Source organism: Lissotriton vulgaris, chromosome 9 (assembly GCF_964263255.1).
Source record: "Lissotriton vulgaris chromosome 9, aLisVul1.2, whole genome shotgun sequence".
Classification (NCBI taxonomy): domain Eukaryota; kingdom Metazoa; phylum Chordata; class Amphibia; order Caudata; family Salamandridae; genus Lissotriton; species Lissotriton vulgaris.
This window is the reverse complement of record NC_141697.1, coordinates 552,972,944-552,992,011: the sequence shown is the minus strand read 5'-3', so window position 1 is coordinate 552,992,011 and position 19,068 is coordinate 552,972,944. Positions and strand designations below refer to the sequence as shown.

Below are 19,068 nucleotides of genomic sequence, written 5' to 3'. Positions count from 1 at the left end.
GAAAGGCAGAATACTGCGAGGGGACTGTTCTCACCTCCGCCCCAGCACAAGACAAAGGGGGAATACCTTCACTGGCCTCCTTGTAGCAATGTTTGAGGCAATGCTTGGAATCCAAAGTCACCAAATGTTGCACCCAATCGATCTTAGGGTTATGTTCCTGGAGCCATGGAACTCCTAACACTAGACCGAAAGAAGGGGCATCAATAAGGTCGAAGACCACTAATTCCGAATGACCGTTCTCGCATAACAATGTCAGCGGCTCGGTCTGGCGCGTAATGGAACCTGAAGTTAATTCCGTCCCATCAATGGCTCTCACAGGCTCCGGCTGTTTCTTATACTGACATGGAATCTCTCATTTTTCCGCCAAAGAGATGTCAATGAAATTCCCGGTTGCCCCGGAATCCAACAAAACAGACACGGGTACACGGGTACTCCCAGAGAGCAGAAGATGTGCCGGAATGATGAAATGTCTAGGCACCTGATCTATCACACCCAGAACATCATAGGTCCCAATTGCTCCTCGGCCTAAGGCTGGACTCCCGTCCACCTGAACACATGCTACCTTTTTATTGAACACCAGACCTGAGGGTTTGACGGGACACTCTCGTGCAAAGTGGCCACCCTGTCCACAATACAAACATAAATTCAGCTCCCTCCTTCGTCTCTTTTCTTCCATGGATAACGGGCCTCTCACTCCGACAATCTCCATGGGTTCAGGAGCGGACCTGTTATCACCTGAGGGTTTTACTTCAGGCTTCACGTAACTCCCCCTAGACACCTTAAAACGACTACGATCACCAAGCCTCTCAGACAACCTATGGTTTAACTTCACCACCAGATCTATAAAGCAGCACAGTCGTCTGGAGGGTCAACCACCTGAGAAACCACATCCTTGAGTTCATCACACAGACCCTGATAAAACAAGGAGGTTCTTTAGTCCGCTGGCCAATGAGTCTCAGACACCAGCCTATTGAAAGTAGAGACATAGGTTAACAAGTCCTGTCTGCCTTGTCTTAACTTTAGGAGCTCCGCATCACTGGCCTGCATAAAAGCATGTTTAGCGAATAAGCCTCTCATTAATTCCTTAAATGCTGGGTAATCATGCAACACCTGATCGTCACTATCTACCAGAGGGATAGCCCACTGAGCAGCAGTACCAGCCAAATACGATATGGTAAAGGCTACTTTGGCCGTATCATCCGGAAAGGCAGTCGGCCTGCACATAAAATGCAGTTGGCATTGAGTCATGAAAGTCCCATACCTATTACTGTCTCCCAAAAACCTCTCCGGGGGGGCCAAGGGGACAGGAACAGGTGACGTAACTGTAACAGCCACAGGGGCTCCTTGCCCTGCCCCTCCACCGTACTGGAAAGTGGCTGGCTGTTTGACAGGACCATATCCCCTGTCTCGCAACTGTTCTCTGGCATTCACGGCCCCAAGCTCTTGCTTAAGACCTGCATTCTCCTGCTGTAGATCCTGCACCTGAGCCTGTAAGGCCGCCACTGCCCCAACTATATCCTGCATAGTAGGCACCCTATCGGCTACCCCCGAAGGACCACCCAAGTTCTCCTCCATACTAGTTCAGGCAGTGTAGTAAGTCGTGGGCTTGGTATTCTGTTGGATTCCACCGGCCCAGACACTGCAGGAACGTAGTATGGCCCAATCCACTACCCTGACTCAAATGTTACCCATGCGGTATACAACCATGAGAAAACACTGGAGCCTAGGGCAGGGGGTAGGAAAACAAAACAAAAAAAAGGGGGAATGGACGTCGGAAGAGTTCACCCAGACCTGAACTGCAGACCACACTAGCCACCACCTCCACGCTTCTGTACTTGTTGGCTGTACAGGATCAGCTTCGGGAGGTCCAGCAACAGAGAGCGAGCACAGCGTTTGCTGGAGGTGATTCCAGAGTCATGGTAAAATTATACTTTCTTCTGAGTCTTTATTTCAATGCACGGGATATTTAGAGGGGGGAAAAGCCTTTCTATTGGCACAAAAAAACTCAGAAGGACTGTCAAGAGTCTTGGGCAACCACGGAGCAAACAACACCAAACACCGCATCCAGGATTAGCAGCGTTCTGTACTGGTTTCAGCGCGGCGGAAAACGACCAAGCAGCCCACAACGAGGAGGACTGCCTACAGCAAACGCGGAAGCCAAACGCGTCTCACCGGCTCCTTGCAGCATCTACGGAGTACTCAACATAAGGTCTCTGTTACCAGATACCTGAGAGCCTTGCTAGTCACTATAAATCCATACACAACACTCAATGGGGTTGGTCTGGAAAGTCATAGTAGATAGAAAAGGAGAAATTGCTCTTTTTCTAGGTGTCCCCTCACTCACCAGGGTTGCCCCATGGTGACATGCTTCATCATTGGGGCCATCCCAGTCCTCTATGGGCTGGGGCGTGCTGCGACTTGCGAAATACGTAGGAGCACTTATAAATGACTATGTGTGGTGCAGATGTGATAGTGGAGTGGACTAAGTGATGTATTAAAAAATACCTGCCCAGTAGGTTTTCAATAGACTTTATTCTTGCCTCTAGGTGGTAATATTAAAAATGGGGTGGAAGAATAGGGGCCCCTAAACGTAATGTGTTAAGGTGTATCTATCAACTCCTGTCGTCAACATGTTTCGTGCATACCCCAAGCACTTCTTCGGGACTACACAGGGACCAGCCCTGTGTTTGCCACTCATTAGCTCTGTAATGAGTTATTTTAATTAAATTAAATAAATGCTGCAATCTATAATTAGTGCATGCAGTAATACCTACGTATTTATTCCAAACACGTGGTTCCTGTAAAACAAAAGACAACTTAAAAGGTCAAGGGGTTTTAGCCCCGAACATAGCACACATAGCACGTATCTTTTTGATTGCATATGGAAAACGTTATTACATTTCCCGTGGTCCTCAACAGGACGTTTTTTCTATGTAAAAACGTGATTGTTTTCATGCACAAAACGTGGTAGTTCTCATGCATCAAAACGTGATAAAACACCTTACGGTGACACAACCAGACATTCATCTTACACACACTCTCATACATATTTACATACATGTCGTGGGACCTAACTGTGCCCCATGGACTCGGAGGGGTTCAGTATCCCGGCAAATCTAAAAAAGGTAGGAGAAATGGCACATTGTAAATTGCATCCACTGGTTTTTTAGGCTTAGCGATGGTTGTTCAACCCGCTAGGTTAAAGAGTAAAAGCTCGTTGTTGGTCCGATTTTGTACGCAACCACTTACTTGCTTCAAGAATACCTCCCTCTTTTAGGCACATACTAGCGTCCCTCTGGTCCGGATGTTACTTGACCGGGGGCGTCGGGTTTGTTTTTAAAGGTCTCCCGATCCCGGTTACTTCCGCATACGTGCCCAAGCTCGGTGAAGAGCTGGTGCGTGTCAGTTGTCCTGAACGATCACGGGTGGCGGCCATCTTAAGTGTATAGAGTACTTTTCATTAACTTTAAAAGTCAATATTTTTGATTACGAGGGTTCGATATATCTAAAATTAAATTTAGGATTATTTCCATCACCCATTTTATATTATCAGCCAAAATGCCACATTTTTACAAAAATGTATACTTTAGGTTGGCAAGGGCCGATATCAGGATATTACAAATCAGGTGGCCATCTTAGGTGTATGGTGTACTTTGCACTCATTTAGAAGGTCAATTCTTTTAGATTGGGATGGTGGTTCTGATTACAAATTAATTTAAGGCATAATCCTGTCGACCATTGTTATTATCAACTAATTTGCCCCAATTGTTTAAAAAACAAAATATTTAGGTATACTAAGGCCGGTGATGTTGTAAATCACTACGGTCTATAGAGTACCTCCCACAGTTTTTTATGTGCAGACATGACTTTGTGACACTAAGTTGAATACTTCTCGTCAAGTAAATTGTCCCCAAGGAATGTCATCATTCAGACCCACAATGTGAGAGCGGAGTTTAAAAACCCAGCGTTGTTCCTTTTCAAGTAGTTTTTTCTCCATTTCTGCATGTGGTTGTTGTATTTCCAGAACCACCCAACGCATATCATTGGGGGTATGTCCCTTTTCCAGAAAATGGGTGGTCATTTTTGTATTAGAATGTTTGCATCTGAAATTGCTGCGGTGTTCCACCATCCTTGTGTTGACCTCCCTGGTGGTCATACCGATGTAGTGTAAATCACAACTACATGTAATCATATACACTACCCCTGTTGTGTTACAATTGGAAAAGGACTTCAAATCCTAAATCAGGCCGTTGTTACATGTAACTTGTTTGGTCACACTCGTTAGATGGCACACACTACAATTGGAACACGGATAGTGTCCCACTGGTAGTGGGTGTAGGCGACGGACGGGGCCTTCTACAATCTTTGGGAGTGGATGGACTACTAAATCCTTCAAGTTTTTTCCTTTTCGGTGGCTAAACATAGGCTGAGATAGGTTGAGTTACAAAAGGGGGTGGTGATGAACAGAGTGTCTGAATTGAGCAGACCACTCTTACCCAGTCCAAAGATCAGGGCTTGATCCATCACCGTTATTTATCTCACTGCCCCATCCCAGCTCAGAATCTGGCTATATGCAAATCAGTCTGTCCCTGGCCCAGTGCATCATGGGAACAGGGCAGACTAAACTACCAAGCCAATTCTTTACCAGAAAGGAGACAAGCTACCGGGGACCGGTTTCTGGCATTTCAGCCTCTTCGGCCCGGCTTGCTTGAATCCTGATGGAGCAGTGAGAAAGGGACTCATGTCTGAGTATACCCTGCCACACCTATAGTGGCCAAAATCGATTTACAAAAGGGGGTGGTGATGAACAGAGTGTCTGAATTGAGCAGACCACTCTTACCCAGTCCAAAGATCAGGGCTTGATCCATCACCGTTATTTATCTCACTGCCCCATCCCAGCTCAGAATCTGGCTATATGCAAATCAGTCTGTCCCTGGCCCAGTGCATCATGGGAACAGGGCAGACTAAACTACCAAGCCAATTCTTTACCAGAAAGGAGACAAGCTACCGGGGACCGGTTTCTGGCTAAAAAACGGTGTTGGATCTAGCCCTGATCTCTTGACTGGGTGAGAGTATTCTGCTTAATTCAGAGACTCTGTCCCTCACCACCCCTTATTGTAAATATTTTTGTCCACCCTAAGCGTGGAAGGGTATACTCAGATGTGAGTCCCTTGCTCATTGCACCATCAGGATTCAAGCAAGCCGGGCCGAAGACGGCTGAAATGCCAGAAACCGGTCCCCGGTAGCTTGTTTCCTTCCCAGTGTAAGAATTGGCTTTTGTAGTTTGGTTTGCCCTGTTCCCATCATGCACTGGGACAGGAACAGACTAATTTGCATACAGCCAGGTTCTGAAACTGGGATGGTGCAGTGAGCTAAAAAACGGTGTTGGATCTAGCCCTGATCTCTTGACTGGGTGAGAGTATTCTGCTTAATTCAGAGACTCTGTCCCTCACCACCCCTTGTTGTAAATATTTTTGTCCACCCTAAGCGTGGAAGGGTATACTCAGATGTGAGTCCCTTGCTCATTGCACCATCAGGATTCAAGCAAGCCGGGCCGAAGACGGCTGAAATGCCAGAAACCGGTCCCCGGTAGCTTGTTTCCTTCCCAGTGTAAGAATTGGCTTTTGTAGTTTGGTTTGCCCTGTTCCCATCATGCACTGGGACAGGAACAGACTAATTTGCATACAGCCAGGTTCTGAAACTGGGATGGTGCAGTGAGCTAAAAAACGGTGTTGGATCTAGCCCTGATCTCTTGACTGGGTGAGAGTATTCTGCTTAATTCAGAGACTCTGTCCCTCACCACCCCTTGTTGTAAATATTTTTGTCCACCCTAAGCGTGGAAGGGTATACTCAGATGTGAGTCCCTTGCTCATTGCACCATCAGGATTCAAGCAAGCCGGGCCGAAGACGGCTGAAATGCCAGAAACCGGTCCCCGGTAGCTTGTTTCCTTCCCAGTGTAAGAATTGGCTTTTGTAGTTTGGTTTGCCCTGTTCCCATCATGCACTGGGACAGGAACAGACTAATTTGCATACAGCCAGGTTCTGAAACTGGGATGGTGCAGTGAGCTAAAAAACGGTGTTGGATCTAGCCCTGATCTCTTGACTGGGTGAGAGTATTCTGCTTAATTCAGAGACTCTGTCCCTCACCACCCCTTGTTGTAAATATTTTTGTCCACCCTAAGCGTGGAAGGGTATACTCAGATGTGAGTCCCTTGCTCATTGCACCATCAGGATTCAAGCAAGCCGGGCCGAAGACGGCTGAAATGCCAGAAACCGGTCCCCGGTAGCTTGTTTCCTTCCCAGTGTAAGAATTGGCTTTTGTAGTTTGGTTTGCCCTGTTCCCATCATGCACTGGGACAGGAACAGACTAATTTGCATACAGCCAGGTTCTGAAACTGGGATGGTGCAGTGAGCTAAAAAACGGTGTTGGATCTAGCCCTGATCTCTTGACTGGGTGAGAGTATTCTGCTTAATTCAGAGACTCTGTCCCTCACCACCCCTTGTTGTAAATATTTTTGTCCACCCTAAGCGTGGAAGGGTATACTCAGATGTGAGTCCCTTGCTCATTGCACCATCAGGATTCAAGCAAGCCGGGCCGAAGACGGCTGAAATGCCAGAAACCGGTCCCCGGTAGCTTGTTTCCTTCCCAGTGTAAGAATTGGCTTTTGTAGTTTGGTTTGCCCTGTTCCCATCATGCACTGGGACAGGAACAGACTAATTTGCATACAGCCAGGTTCTGAAACTGGGATGGTGCAGTGAGCTAAAAAACGGTGTTGGATCTAGCCCTGATCTCTTGACTGGGTGAGAGTATTCTGCTTAATTCAGAGACTCTGTCCCTCACCACCCCTTGTTGTAAATATTTTTGTCCACCCTAAGCGTGGAAGGGTATACTCAGATGTGAGTCCCTTGCTCATTGCACCATCAGGATTCAAGCAAGCCGGGCCGAAGACGGCTGAAATGCCAGAAACCGGTCCCCGGTAGCTTGTTTCCTTCCCAGTGTAAGAATTGGCTTTTGTAGTTTGGTTTGCCCTGTTCCCATCATGCACTGGGACAGGAACAGACTAATTTGCATACAGCCAGGTTCTGAAACTGGGATGGTGCAGTGAGCTAAAAAACGGTGTTGGATCTAGCCCTGATCTCTTGACTGGGTGAGAGTATTCTGCTTAATTCAGAGACTCTGTCCCTCACCACCCCTTGTTGTAAATATTTTTGTCCACCCTAAGCGTGGAAGGGTATACTCAGATGTGAGTCCCTTGCTCATTGCACCATCAGGATTCAAGCAAGCCGGGCCGAAGACGGCTGAAATGCCAGAAACCGGTCCCCGGTAGCTTGTTTCCTTCCCAGTGTAAGAATTGGCTTTTGTAGTTTGGTTTGCCCTGTTCCCATCATGCACTGGGACAGGAACAGACTAATTTGCATACAGCCAGGTTCTGAAACTGGGATGGTGCAGTGAGCTAAAAAACGGTGTTGGATCTAGCCCTGATCTCTTGACTGGGTGAGAGTATTCTGCTTAATTCAGAGACTCTGTCCCTCACCACCCCTTGTAGTAAATATTTTTGTCCACCCTAAGCGTGGAAGGGTATACTCAGATGTGAGTCCCTTGCTCATTGCACCATCAGGATTCAAGCAAGCCGGGCCGAAGACGGCTGAAATGCCAGAAACCGGTCCCCGGTAGCTTGTTTCCTTCCCAGTGTAAGAATTGGCTTTTGTAGTTTGGTTTGCCCTGTTCCCATCATGCACTGGGACAGGAACAGACTAATTTGCATACAGCCAGGTTCTGAAACTGGGATGGTGCAGTGAGCTAAAAAACGGTGTTGGATCTAGCCCTGATCTCTTGACTGGGTGAGAGTATTCTGCTTAATTCAGAGACTCTGTCCCTCACCACCCCTTGTTGTAAATATTTTTGTCCACCCTAAGCGTGGAAGGGTATACTCAGATGTGAGTCCCTTGCTCATTGCACCATCAGGATTCAAGCAAGCCGGGCCGAAGACGGCTGAAATGCCAGAAACCGGTCCCCGGTAGCTTGTTTCCTTCCCAGTGTAAGAATTGGCTTTTGTAGTTTGGTTTGCCCTGTTCCCATCATGCACTGGGACAGGAACAGACTAATTTGCATACAGCCAGGTTCTGAAACTGGGATGGTGCAGTGAGCTAAAAAACGGTGTTGGATCTAGCCCTGATCTCTTGACTGGGTGAGAGTATTCTGCTTAATTCAGAGACTCTGTCCCTCACCACCCCTTGTTGTAAATATTTTTGTCCACCCTAAGCGTGGAAGGGTATACTCAGATGTGAGTCCCTTGCTCATTGCACCATCAGGATTCAAGCAAGCCGGGCCGAAGACGGCTGAAATGCCAGAAACCGGTCCCCGGTAGCTTGTTTCCTTCCCAGTGTAAGAATTGGCTTTTGTAGTTTGGTTTGCCCTGTTCCCATCATGCACTGGGACAGGAACAGACTAATTTGCATACAGCCAGGTTCTGAAACTGGGATGGTGCAGTGAGCTAAAAAACGGTGTTGGATCTAGCCCTGATCTCTTGACTGGGTGAGAGTATTCTGCTTAATTCAGAGACTCTGTCCCTCACCACCCCTTGTTGTAAATATTTTTGTCCACCCTAAGCGTGGAAGGGTATACTCAGATGTGAGTCCCTTGCTCATTGCACCATCAGGATTCAAGCAAGCCGGGCCGAAGACGGCTGAAATGCCAGAAACCGGTCCCCGGTAGCTTGTTTCCTTCCCAGTGTAAGAATTGGCTTTTGTAGTTTGGTTTGCCCTGTTCCCATCATGCACTGGGACAGGAACAGACTAATTTGCATACAGCCAGGTTCTGAAACTGGGATGGTGCAGTGAGCTAAAAAACGGTGTTGGATCTAGCCCTGATCTCTTGACTGGGTGAGAGTATTCTGCTTAATTCAGAGACTCTGTCCCTCACCACCCCTTGTTGTAAATATTTTTGTCCACCCTAAGCGTGGAAGGGTATACTCAGATGTGAGTCCCTTGCTCATTGCACCATCAGGATTCAAGCAAGCCGGGCCGAAGACGGCTGAAATACCAGAAACCGGTCCCCGGTAGCTTGTTTCCTTCCCAGTGTAAGAATTGGCTTTTGTAGTTTGGTTTGCCCTGTTCCCATCATGCACTGGGACAGGAACAGACTAATTTGCATACAGCCAGGTTCTGAAACTGGGATGGTGCAGTGAGCTAAAAAACGGTGTTGGATCTAGCCCTGATCTCTTGACTGGGTGAGAGTATTCTGCTTAATTCAGAGACTCTGTCCCTCACCACCCCTTGTTGTAAATATGAGATAGGTTGAGGCCACCACTGTTCAATGTTTTCCAATGTTTTTTGACAATCTTTGTTACTTTCTGTGAGGCCACTGTGTAGGTTGTAACACAGATTGGTCTTCTATCCGTGTTATTTGTGGGTTGTTCTCTGGGTTTTGTTTCTAGGAGTGCATCTCTATTATTATTTGATGCTCTCTTTTTGGCCTTTGAAACAATTTTGTGTGGGTATTGTCTCTGGAGGAATTTCATACTCAGTTCTTCAGCCTGGATTTCATAGTCTCGTTTTTCCGAACAGTTTCGCCGCAGGCGTAAAAACTGTCCAAAAGGTAGATTCTCCCGTAGCTGTCGGGGGTGAAAACTTTCAAAGTTTAGTAAACAATTTCTCGTTGTAGGTTTGAAGTGTGTCGTAGTGGTTAGTTTACCTCCATCCGCTCTGATGTTCAGGTCCAAAAAGACCAAATGGTCTCTACTCATTGTAGAGGTAAATTTCAGAAAGGGGTCTTCTGAATTCAGCCAATTCAGAAAGAGGTTCACTTCCATCTCATTTCCATTCCAGATGAGGATGACATCATCAATATAACGTCTCCACATCTGGATATTTGCAGAGAAAGGATTATTGGGAGTCAGAATTATTTTATTCTCTAGCTGGTGGACATATAATCCAGCCACACTCGGCGCGAATGTGCTTCCCATGCTAGTTCCATGGGTTTGCCTGTACATGGTTTGCTGAAATAGGAAAAAGTTTTCGGTCAATGCAAGGCGGCGGATTTCTAACACAACATGTCTTGGTGTCTTATATTGCCACTCATTTTCAAATAGGATCTCCTCCAGAATTTGCAATGTTTCTCTATGGGGCAGACTCGTATAGAGACTCTCCACATCGAGTCCAACCAGTATTTGTGTGGTAGGGTCAAAAGTGAGGTCCTTGATTAGGCATAATACTGATTTTGTATCTTGCAGATATGTATCAGTTTGTTGCACTCTCGGTCTGAAAAAGGCATCTGCGAACTTAGACAAGGGTTCTAAAATAGACCCAATCCCAGAGACAATAGGTCTTCCAGGTGGATTTTCTAGTCTTTTATGGATCTTTGGAATCGTATAAAAATAAGGGGTCCTTGGATGTTTATTCTCTAGAAAATATGCTTCTTTTTTAGATAGCCAATCATTTATCAGACATTCTTCTACCATTCTTGCAATTTCAATTCTTAGACGTTCTGATGGATCCACCGTTAGGATTTCATAATTCCGTTGGTCAGCTAACAGTCTAAGGCATTCTTTCTCGTAGTCTGTTGAGTTTTGTACCACTATTGCTCCGCCTTTATCAGCCGGTTTTATTGTAATGCTTGTATCGTTAGCCAATTCCTGTATTGCCTCCTTTTCAGTTCTACTAGTGTTGTAGAATGTTTTCAGTGACCCAGTATCCAGATCCATCACATCCTTTAGGATTGCCTTTTCAAAAGCCAGCAGTTCTACTGGTAGACTTGCTGCCGGCGGAGTGAAGGAAGATTTTTTCTTCAGTCTTGTATCACTCACAGTTTCCACTGACTGTGGTTTGTCTTTAAAATAGACATGTAGTTTTATACTTCGAACAAACTCCTTCAATTCACAGTATAGCTTGAATTTATCCAGGTTTGTTGTAGGGACCAAACCCAGACCCTTTTCTAACACTGTATTTTGGTCTGGGGTGAGAACCTTGTCAGACAGATTAACCACTAGGCTCAGATGTGGCTGGTTGATGGTGTCGTCACCGGCCCTTGGCTCCTCGTGTGTGTTCTGCCTGTTTCCAGTGGTTGCGCCCATTGTACTTGTTGCCCTCTGGTTTTTCCTCTTCCTGGCCTCTTGCCTCTCCCTAAAAAAGGCTGCTGTTGCACCCCTGACATCTGGGTGTTATCCCAAAACGGGAAAGGTTGATGCGGATAAGGTTGATGAAAAGGCGGATGGCCATAGAAAAATTGGGATGGTGGTGCCTGATAAGGTTGCCAGAAATTCCCTCTGTTTCTCATCCTCCCTGCTCTGCCTCGTCTGTTCTTTGGCTGATTTCGGTTGTAACTTGAGTCAGAAGAGTCAGATCCTGAATCTGAACCCCCACTGTCTGTGCTGTAGGTAGGGTTTCTTCCGGAAGGAACATAGTCCACCTTAATATACGGATATACTGTCTCATGTGAGAAGGACTTCTTGTCTTTATGGAATTTCACAAATTTTGTATCCTTTAGTGAGATTTCAAATTCAGTCATGGATTTATTTAATTCGTCCAATCTCTTTTTGAGTTCTGCTGGTGATTGGTAAGATTTTAATTTGATCTCTAGGTCATGGATTTCAACTTTCAATGTCTCTGCTCGGCGTGCTGCAGTTTTTACAATTAGGACTAGCCAGTCCCTACTACAGGGCCAGCTAATTAGTGACCAATCTTTCTTAAAAACGAGATCGTCCTGGAAGATGAACGGTTCATTATTTACTATCAGGCCACGTGGTGCTGCGTTGGCCCTATGGTATTCGCTCATCATAATTCCATGTATTATGGTTTTCACCAAGTTACGTTTCAATTCTGTCATTTCATCCCAACACTTTTGGGCCTCACTCGTGTCTTTGTAGGGTGTACTTGTGTGAGGGAGCATGGAGGCTATTATCCTATCCGCCTCATCTTCAGTGAAAGAGAGTCCTGTAATTTCTGCCATGATGGTCTCTCCTATGTATTCTGTTTTCTAGTATTGGTGTGTCAACCGATAAACTGGCCTTAGTCACAGTGTAAGGTGTGTGTGAAATCTCCCGCAGCTGCACGCTGCAACGTATGAATACTAAAGAAAGGGAGTCAGAGGGAGGAAAAAAGCTAAGGCTCACCCTCCAAATACTATATTCAACATAAGGTCTCTGTTACCAGATACCTGAGAGCCTTGCTAGTCACTATAAATCCATACACAACACTCAATGGGGTTGGTCTGGAAAGTCATAGTAGATAGAAAAGGAAACATTGCTCTTTTTCTAGGTGTCCCCACACTCACCAGGGTTGCCCCATGGTGACATGCTTCATCATTGGGGCCATCCCAGTCCTCTACGGGCTGGGGCGTGCTGCGACTTGCGAATTACGTAGGAGCACTTATAAATGACTATGTGTGGTGCAGATGTGATAGTGGAGTGGACTAAGTGATGTATTAAAAAATACCTGCCCAGTAGGTTTTCAATAGACTTTATTCTTGCCTCTAGGTGGTAATATTAAAAATGGGGTGGAAGAATAGGGGCCCCTAAACATAATGTGTTAAGGTGTACCTATCAACTCCTGTCGTTAACATGTTTCGTGCATACCCCAAGCACTTCTTCGGGACTACACAGGGACCAGCCCTGTGTTCGCCACTCCTTAGCTCTGTAATGAGTTCTTTTAATTAAATTAAATAAATGCTGCAATCTATAATTAGTGCATGCAGTAATACCAACGTATTTATTCCAAACACGTGGTTCCTGTAAAACAAAAGACAACTTGAAAGGTCAAGGGGTTTTACCCCCGAACATAGCACACATAGCACATATCTTTTTGATTGCTTATGGAAAACGTTATTACATTTCCTGTGGTCCTCAACAGGACGTTTTTTCTATGTAAAAACTTGATTGTTTTCATGCACAAAGCGTGGTAGTTCTCATGCATCAAAACGTGATAAAACACCTTACTGTGACTCAACCAGACATTCATCTTACACACACTCTCATACATATTTACATACATGTCGTGGGACCTAACTGTGCCCCATGGACTCGGAGGGGTTTAGTATCCCAGCAAATCTAAGAAAGGTAGGAGAAATGGCACATCGTAAATTGCATCCACTGGTTTTTCAGGCTTAGCGATGGTTGTTCAACCCGCTAGGTTAAAGAGTAAAAGCTCGTCGTTGGTCCGATTTTGTATGCAACCACTTACTTGCTTCAAGAATACCTCCCTCTTTTAGGCACCTACTAGCGTCCCTCCGGTCCGGATGTTACTTGACCGGGGGCGTCGGGTTTGTTTTTAAAGGTCTCCCGATCCCGGTTACTTCCGCATACGTGCCCAAGCTCGGTGAAGAGCTGGTGCGTGTCAGTTGTCCTGAACGATCGCGGGTGGCGGCCATCTTAAGTGTATAGAGTACTTTTCATTAACTTTAAAAGTCAATATTTTTGATTACGAGGGTTCGATATATCTTAAATTTAATTTAGGATTATTTCCATCACCCATTTTATATTATCAGCCAAAATGCCACATTTTTACAAAAAATGTATATTTTAGGTTGGCATCTACGGAGTACCCTTGCAGAGTACACTGTTCTTCCTGCGGTGAGTGTCCGAGGGGACTGGAGCCCCAGTAGCCCTCGGAAGTCCAAACAATAAGGCTAAAGCAAACTGCAGGATTCGGGAAGGAAACAGGGAAAACGAAGCGACAGGGAAAGGAAGGGGCAGTAAGTGGAGCACAGAAATTCAGGAAGGAAACACGAAAAGGAACACGAGCCCGTGAACCTATTTCGGAGGGGAGCTCAGCACAACAACCCCAAACCTGGAACCCAATGCAAAAAAAAGATACCAAGCACTGAATCAAGGGTGTGGCTGGTCTTTAAACACAGTAGGGCTGGTCATGTGATGGTGAAATATGGCCATGGAAAGCGGACTAGACCTGATTCCCTAACAGATCCCATGCCTTTGCTAATATTCATATTCCATTCTCCCTTTTTCATTCCTACATTGTGTGATCGCAGGTGTACCCCCCGCCAGGTTCATAAATAGCTGCTCAATAACATAGCCTTTGTAAGAGATGTGCTGATTTTCTAGCTATATGGGTAATACCAGGCCCATTTAACAACAATCTGTTGTTTGGGACCTTTAGAACCTCCACCGCTATTGGTGGATGTGTAGGCTCTTTCTTCCTTTCAGTTTTTATAAAATCATATTTGCATGCCCCTCCCTATGAAAATCTGCACCCCATTGTGTTCACCTGACATATGTATGCAACCATGCACCCCCCCAGATGTGGGTTCGAGGCTCCCACGTTTACGTTCACTATGAGGCATGTTCGATTGTACAATTCAGTATGCGAATACTCAGCATGCATTGTGTGTGTGTTGCATGCTCATTTGTGAGTTGATCTTTCTGGGAATCCAGGTGGTGGACCTATTGGGCAACCTTTGCACTTGGATTTGAAAATGTGAGCATCATTGCACGAAAGCATTGAGACAGTTGCACCTCAGTTACCATTACCAATTTGGATGTCGTCGCTTTTATGTCTTTTATGTAATGTTTATTGTTTCAGGACATACACCTGACAGTGGGAACCGTAAGTATGGCTACACCCCCGCACTCACAGCGCACCTTAGTATGTGTGCTGATAATTCACGTGGTAGGTGAAGGTTTTTTTCAAAACCTATTGTTTTTTCCCACTCCTCTTGGCACTGTGATGTCTTGTTTTGGATTCCCTTGCTGGGTCCGTCCTCTTATGTTGTCTGACCTTCTAGGTAACACACGGAACAGTTACTAATGCTAGCACTGGTGAAGAGGGCTCATTCACAAAAATGTAAGCAGACTTATTCACCACTAAGGTGTATACCTACAGTCTGCAAATCCCCTTTAATTATGGTCTTTTTTGCCTCTCAAGGAATGGACAAAAGGCATGTCTGGCTGATGCATTCACAATTAGGAACATCTAAGTCCAGGAGAGTGTATGCAGCCAACTCATTCAGAGCACAGTGCCCCACTGGACTCGTTGGTTCTGGCCTGAAGAGTATTGCACTGCTTCCTGAGAAGTTAGCCAAAGAGAATGAGAATTCAGCAAACAGCTTTCTCTGATTGTGAACAGTTATTGAGATGAGGAATACCCTTATGAATTGCAACAATCAAAAAATATATACAAAACGTTACTGAAAATGATATCCACTTACCAGGAGTAAAGAAAAAAGATGAAAAAGGGAAGAGAGAGCGCAAGCTGCAGCCAGCGCCAATCCCTGATGGCGTATGCTAAACCCGCCAGCAGTATCTGTCCAAGAGTTGCTAGGTATCCTGTAAATGTGCCAGTCATCGTGCGGGCTCTGGTGGGAACCCACTCAAGAACTAAATGAAGAAAAAACACAGTGTTCAAAGTTACTACTACTGTGCAAGCAGTGTGCTTTGGTAAGTTCATACTTATCGACAGATGGTTATGCAGTCAAGTTGCCAATAACTGACCGAGTTACAGGCTTTTAACCTTTCTACCTTTCTCCGCCTAGACTAGGGTTCTCCAAGGTCGGTCCTGAGACGCCAGATCCATGCCAGATTTTTAAGATAACTACATTTATCTAAATAGAGACATTATAAAAATCTGGCACGGATCCAGCCCTCCAGGACCGACTTTGGAGAACTCTGGCCTAGACAACGGTAGTCAGTGATAGGCTGGCAGGGCATGTCAGTAGGAGGGCAAGGCACATTTAGAAGTGTTAATGCCAATAATACAGCAGATGCAATCACCAGGACCCCTGGGTATGAAGGGCAGTCTGTACTTCAATTATGGCCATCTTTTCCTACCCATCTGAGGGGTGAGTGGCCCATTTCAGCTTCTTTCATTGACGAGTTGGGCTGTGTATTATTTAAGGGAACAAGAACTGGAAAGTAAAGCGCAGGGAGCAGCTAAATGTTGAGAAAAGCCAACTTACCAGTACTGGCTCCTTCCCCTCTGTATATTCGTTATATGGGCCATTAATCTATAGCAGGATTCTCCAACGTCGGTCCTGGAGGCAGTGGCGTAGCTAGCCCTATGGGTGCCCGCCACGGTCTCTGAGTTTGCCACCGCAGTGAAGAGCAGGGGGGGTGCTGGCGATCATTTTTCTGCATGTGCTGCCCTGTGGCAAACACATTGAGGATGGGGTGGGGGCTTGTTGTAGACGCCCTGAGACTACAGGTGATATTGGGGGAGGCCCTGCCCCAAATACTCATGCCGCCCGGGCAGACCACCCGCACTCTCCCATATCTACGCGACTGTCTGGAGGGCTGGATCCATGCCACATTTTTTGCATATCCTCATTTAGATAAATGTAGCTATCTTAAAAATCTGGCATGAATCCAGCCCTTTAAGACCTACTTTGAAGAACCTTGATCTACAGCACAGGTAAGATGGTGTAAAGTAGCTATTGTATGGAGTAATTTGGGCTAACCACTTCTCCTGTTAGACTTCTTGCCAATGCCAGCAGGTAAATCCATTGGGCCTGATGCCAGGGTACTTTTATGATGGAGGAGAGTCTCATTAAGCCCATTGGTTGTAAAACCCTTGGGGTGTGGAGTCTGTGTTCAGTGTATGTACATCTCTTAATAAGTGCAAAATTATATATATATAGTGACAAATAAATGAGAATAAAGGTATACAGCACCTATTTGTTCTGTTCTTATTTTGTCCAGAACCATGGGCGAACGGGTAATTCCCAAGTGAGGGAGTAACCTTGAGGAAGTTATGACTACAGGCGCCCCTCCATCCCCGATTTGGACTCACGAGGCCTGTCTAGGGTTTTTTACATAGAAATTTTGAAAAAATAAGAACAGACCAAATAGGTGCTGTATACCTTTATCCTCATGTATTTCTCACAATATTTGTAATTTTTCACTTATTAAGAGATTATATGACTGTAGGAGTGGAAACAGGGAGTAACCCCCTCAGGTCCTGAAGAAAAGCCTTGGGGTAGTGCTTGAAACTAGCTGACCAGGGAAATGTTGGGTCATATCAAGACAATAGTTACAGCCACTCTCTTTAGAAAGAATCTAGATGAGATCAATAAAACCGCTAGAGATTATAAGGAGACTTTGCTTACTAGCAAGGTTACAAAATTTAAGAAAGACTTGGAAAAATGCGCCCCAGAGTAAGTGTACTTGTATACAAGTGACTCATGCCAATCCCCAGTCTTTAACAGGGGAGGTAGACGCTATGGGTCTAACTATTCCTCCTCTGACAGGGAAGAAGGACCCAGTGACTCTGACCAGAGTACAGATGCAACACGCCAGAGACAATGGAAATGAGGCAATAGAGCGTGGCAGGGACCACAAGGTGCACCCCAGTAGAGCCAGTGGTGTCCTCCTGCACTATGGGGCTACCCTCCGTATCCAACATTTGGTCACGGACCTCAGGTCCCCCTGCTGGGGTACCCACAACAACAAGGTCTTTTGCTGCCTTTTTTAAGACAGGGTCGCGGCTGCTCACAAGGAAGAAGACGGTCTCAACAACAGGTCCACTGAAGCCCACCAATGTCTCCCCTGAGCACCAGGAGCATGGCAAAGACGATACAACGAGCAGGTACAAGACAGATCCAGTATAGTAAGTATGCAACCCTTGACGCCCGACGAATCTGCTGTCTTAGAACGTGGCCTTGGTTTTGTTCCTACAAATTGTGTAGACCCTTTTAGAGTACAACAAGGGGTCCACCAATTTTTCAGGAAAATCAGGCTTCACTTTTTCTTTGCGGATAAGACTCCCAATGATACTGACCAAGCAATCACTAATACCAACCTATGCCTCAAGTCTACCTTTAATCCTCCTATTGGCATGGTGCCGGTTGAAGTAGTCACTTTTGAAAAAGCTGTTCTAAAGGATCTTGCAGCGAATACATCCACACCAACCAAGACTTTCCAGAACATTTCAAAGCGGGAGCAGTTAGCTCTGTGTAATCTAAAGAATGACAGGTCTATCACTATAAAATCGGCGGAGGAAGGTGGTGCCATTGTCCTTATGTACACCACAGCTTACAGAACCAAATGTCTATGCCAGTTCGGTGTGGCGACTTCCTACCTCCCACTGCACCAAGATCCCACAGAGAGACTATCAGCTTCCATCACCACAATGGCTAGAGAGGCAGTTGATGAGGGTTGGTTTACACAAAGGGAAGCCGACTTTCTCGAAACCAAAGATCCGGTCACTCCCTATTTTTATGTCCTCTCCAAAATTCACAAACCACAAAAACCACCACCTGGAAGACCTATTATTTCAGGTGTCGGCTCAGTGTTAGAGCTGTTATCTCAGTTTGTTGATATTTTTCTAAGTCCCCTAGTCCAAAAGATACCTACATTTTTACAAGATACCAAGGATGTCCTTAGGTTACTCAGAGAATTAGAATTCGATCCTGATACTGACTACCTGGTATCCTTTGATGTTGAGTCACTGTACAGACGCATTCCTCAAGACCAGACTCTGGCCACGATTGAACACCGTGAAATTAATCAAAAAGAAAAAGGACACTTGTAACAGTTCTAAACCATTGGTTAGAAGAGTAGATGAAATACCCTCAAAAACTCAATGTTTTATCAGAAAAGCGGTATATATGTTTTATCCGTCCCACATTGATGTTCTGGCAGTTATCATTGGATGTTCCAATATGTGCTCAGTGCCAGCCTCATCCAGAGGCACCTCTGGTTTAGAATGCAGTGTCTAGAGATTGAGGGTTACCCCCACAAAAAATGAAAAACAAAACAAAAGTTTTTGGTGAAAAGGAAAATGTTAAAAAGGAGAAAGTCACCCTGATGCTTTAATGTCAGGTGAGGTTCTGCTGTCATAAAATGTAATGGTACTACAGGAAGATAGAGTTACTGGATCTTTTAGTATTATAATGGACTTGTCGACATGTTTCAGCTCCTTTTGGCCCTACGGGGTCTGCTGAGCTTTTGTCGGGACTAACATACATAAATTCTTCTACTCACACGACTTGTGTAGGATACTTAAGTGTTCGCTTTTTGGCACTCAGTTATGAAAACTTGCTCTCCACAATCTGTCAGTGAAGAGTTGGATTCTCCATCTGGGGGGATGCCGCTTCTTTGAGCGCAGAGCCGCGTGGTGTGTGCT

General features: G+C 45.6%; 1 protein-coding gene across 1 annotated transcript in view; it reads right to left on the bottom strand.

Annotated features, from left to right (window-relative positions):
• The window catches only part of LOC147691771 (solute carrier family 22 member 6-A-like), a 475,311-nt gene that overhangs the window by 242,807 nt on the left and 213,436 nt on the right, over positions 1–19,068 (bottom strand). The window contains exon 4 of the mRNA XM_086938064.1: positions 15,158–15,326. Within this exon, the coding sequence (XP_086794190.1) occupies positions 15,158–15,326 (169 nt within the window). The remainder of the gene's footprint in view (positions 1–15,157; positions 15,327–19,068) is intronic.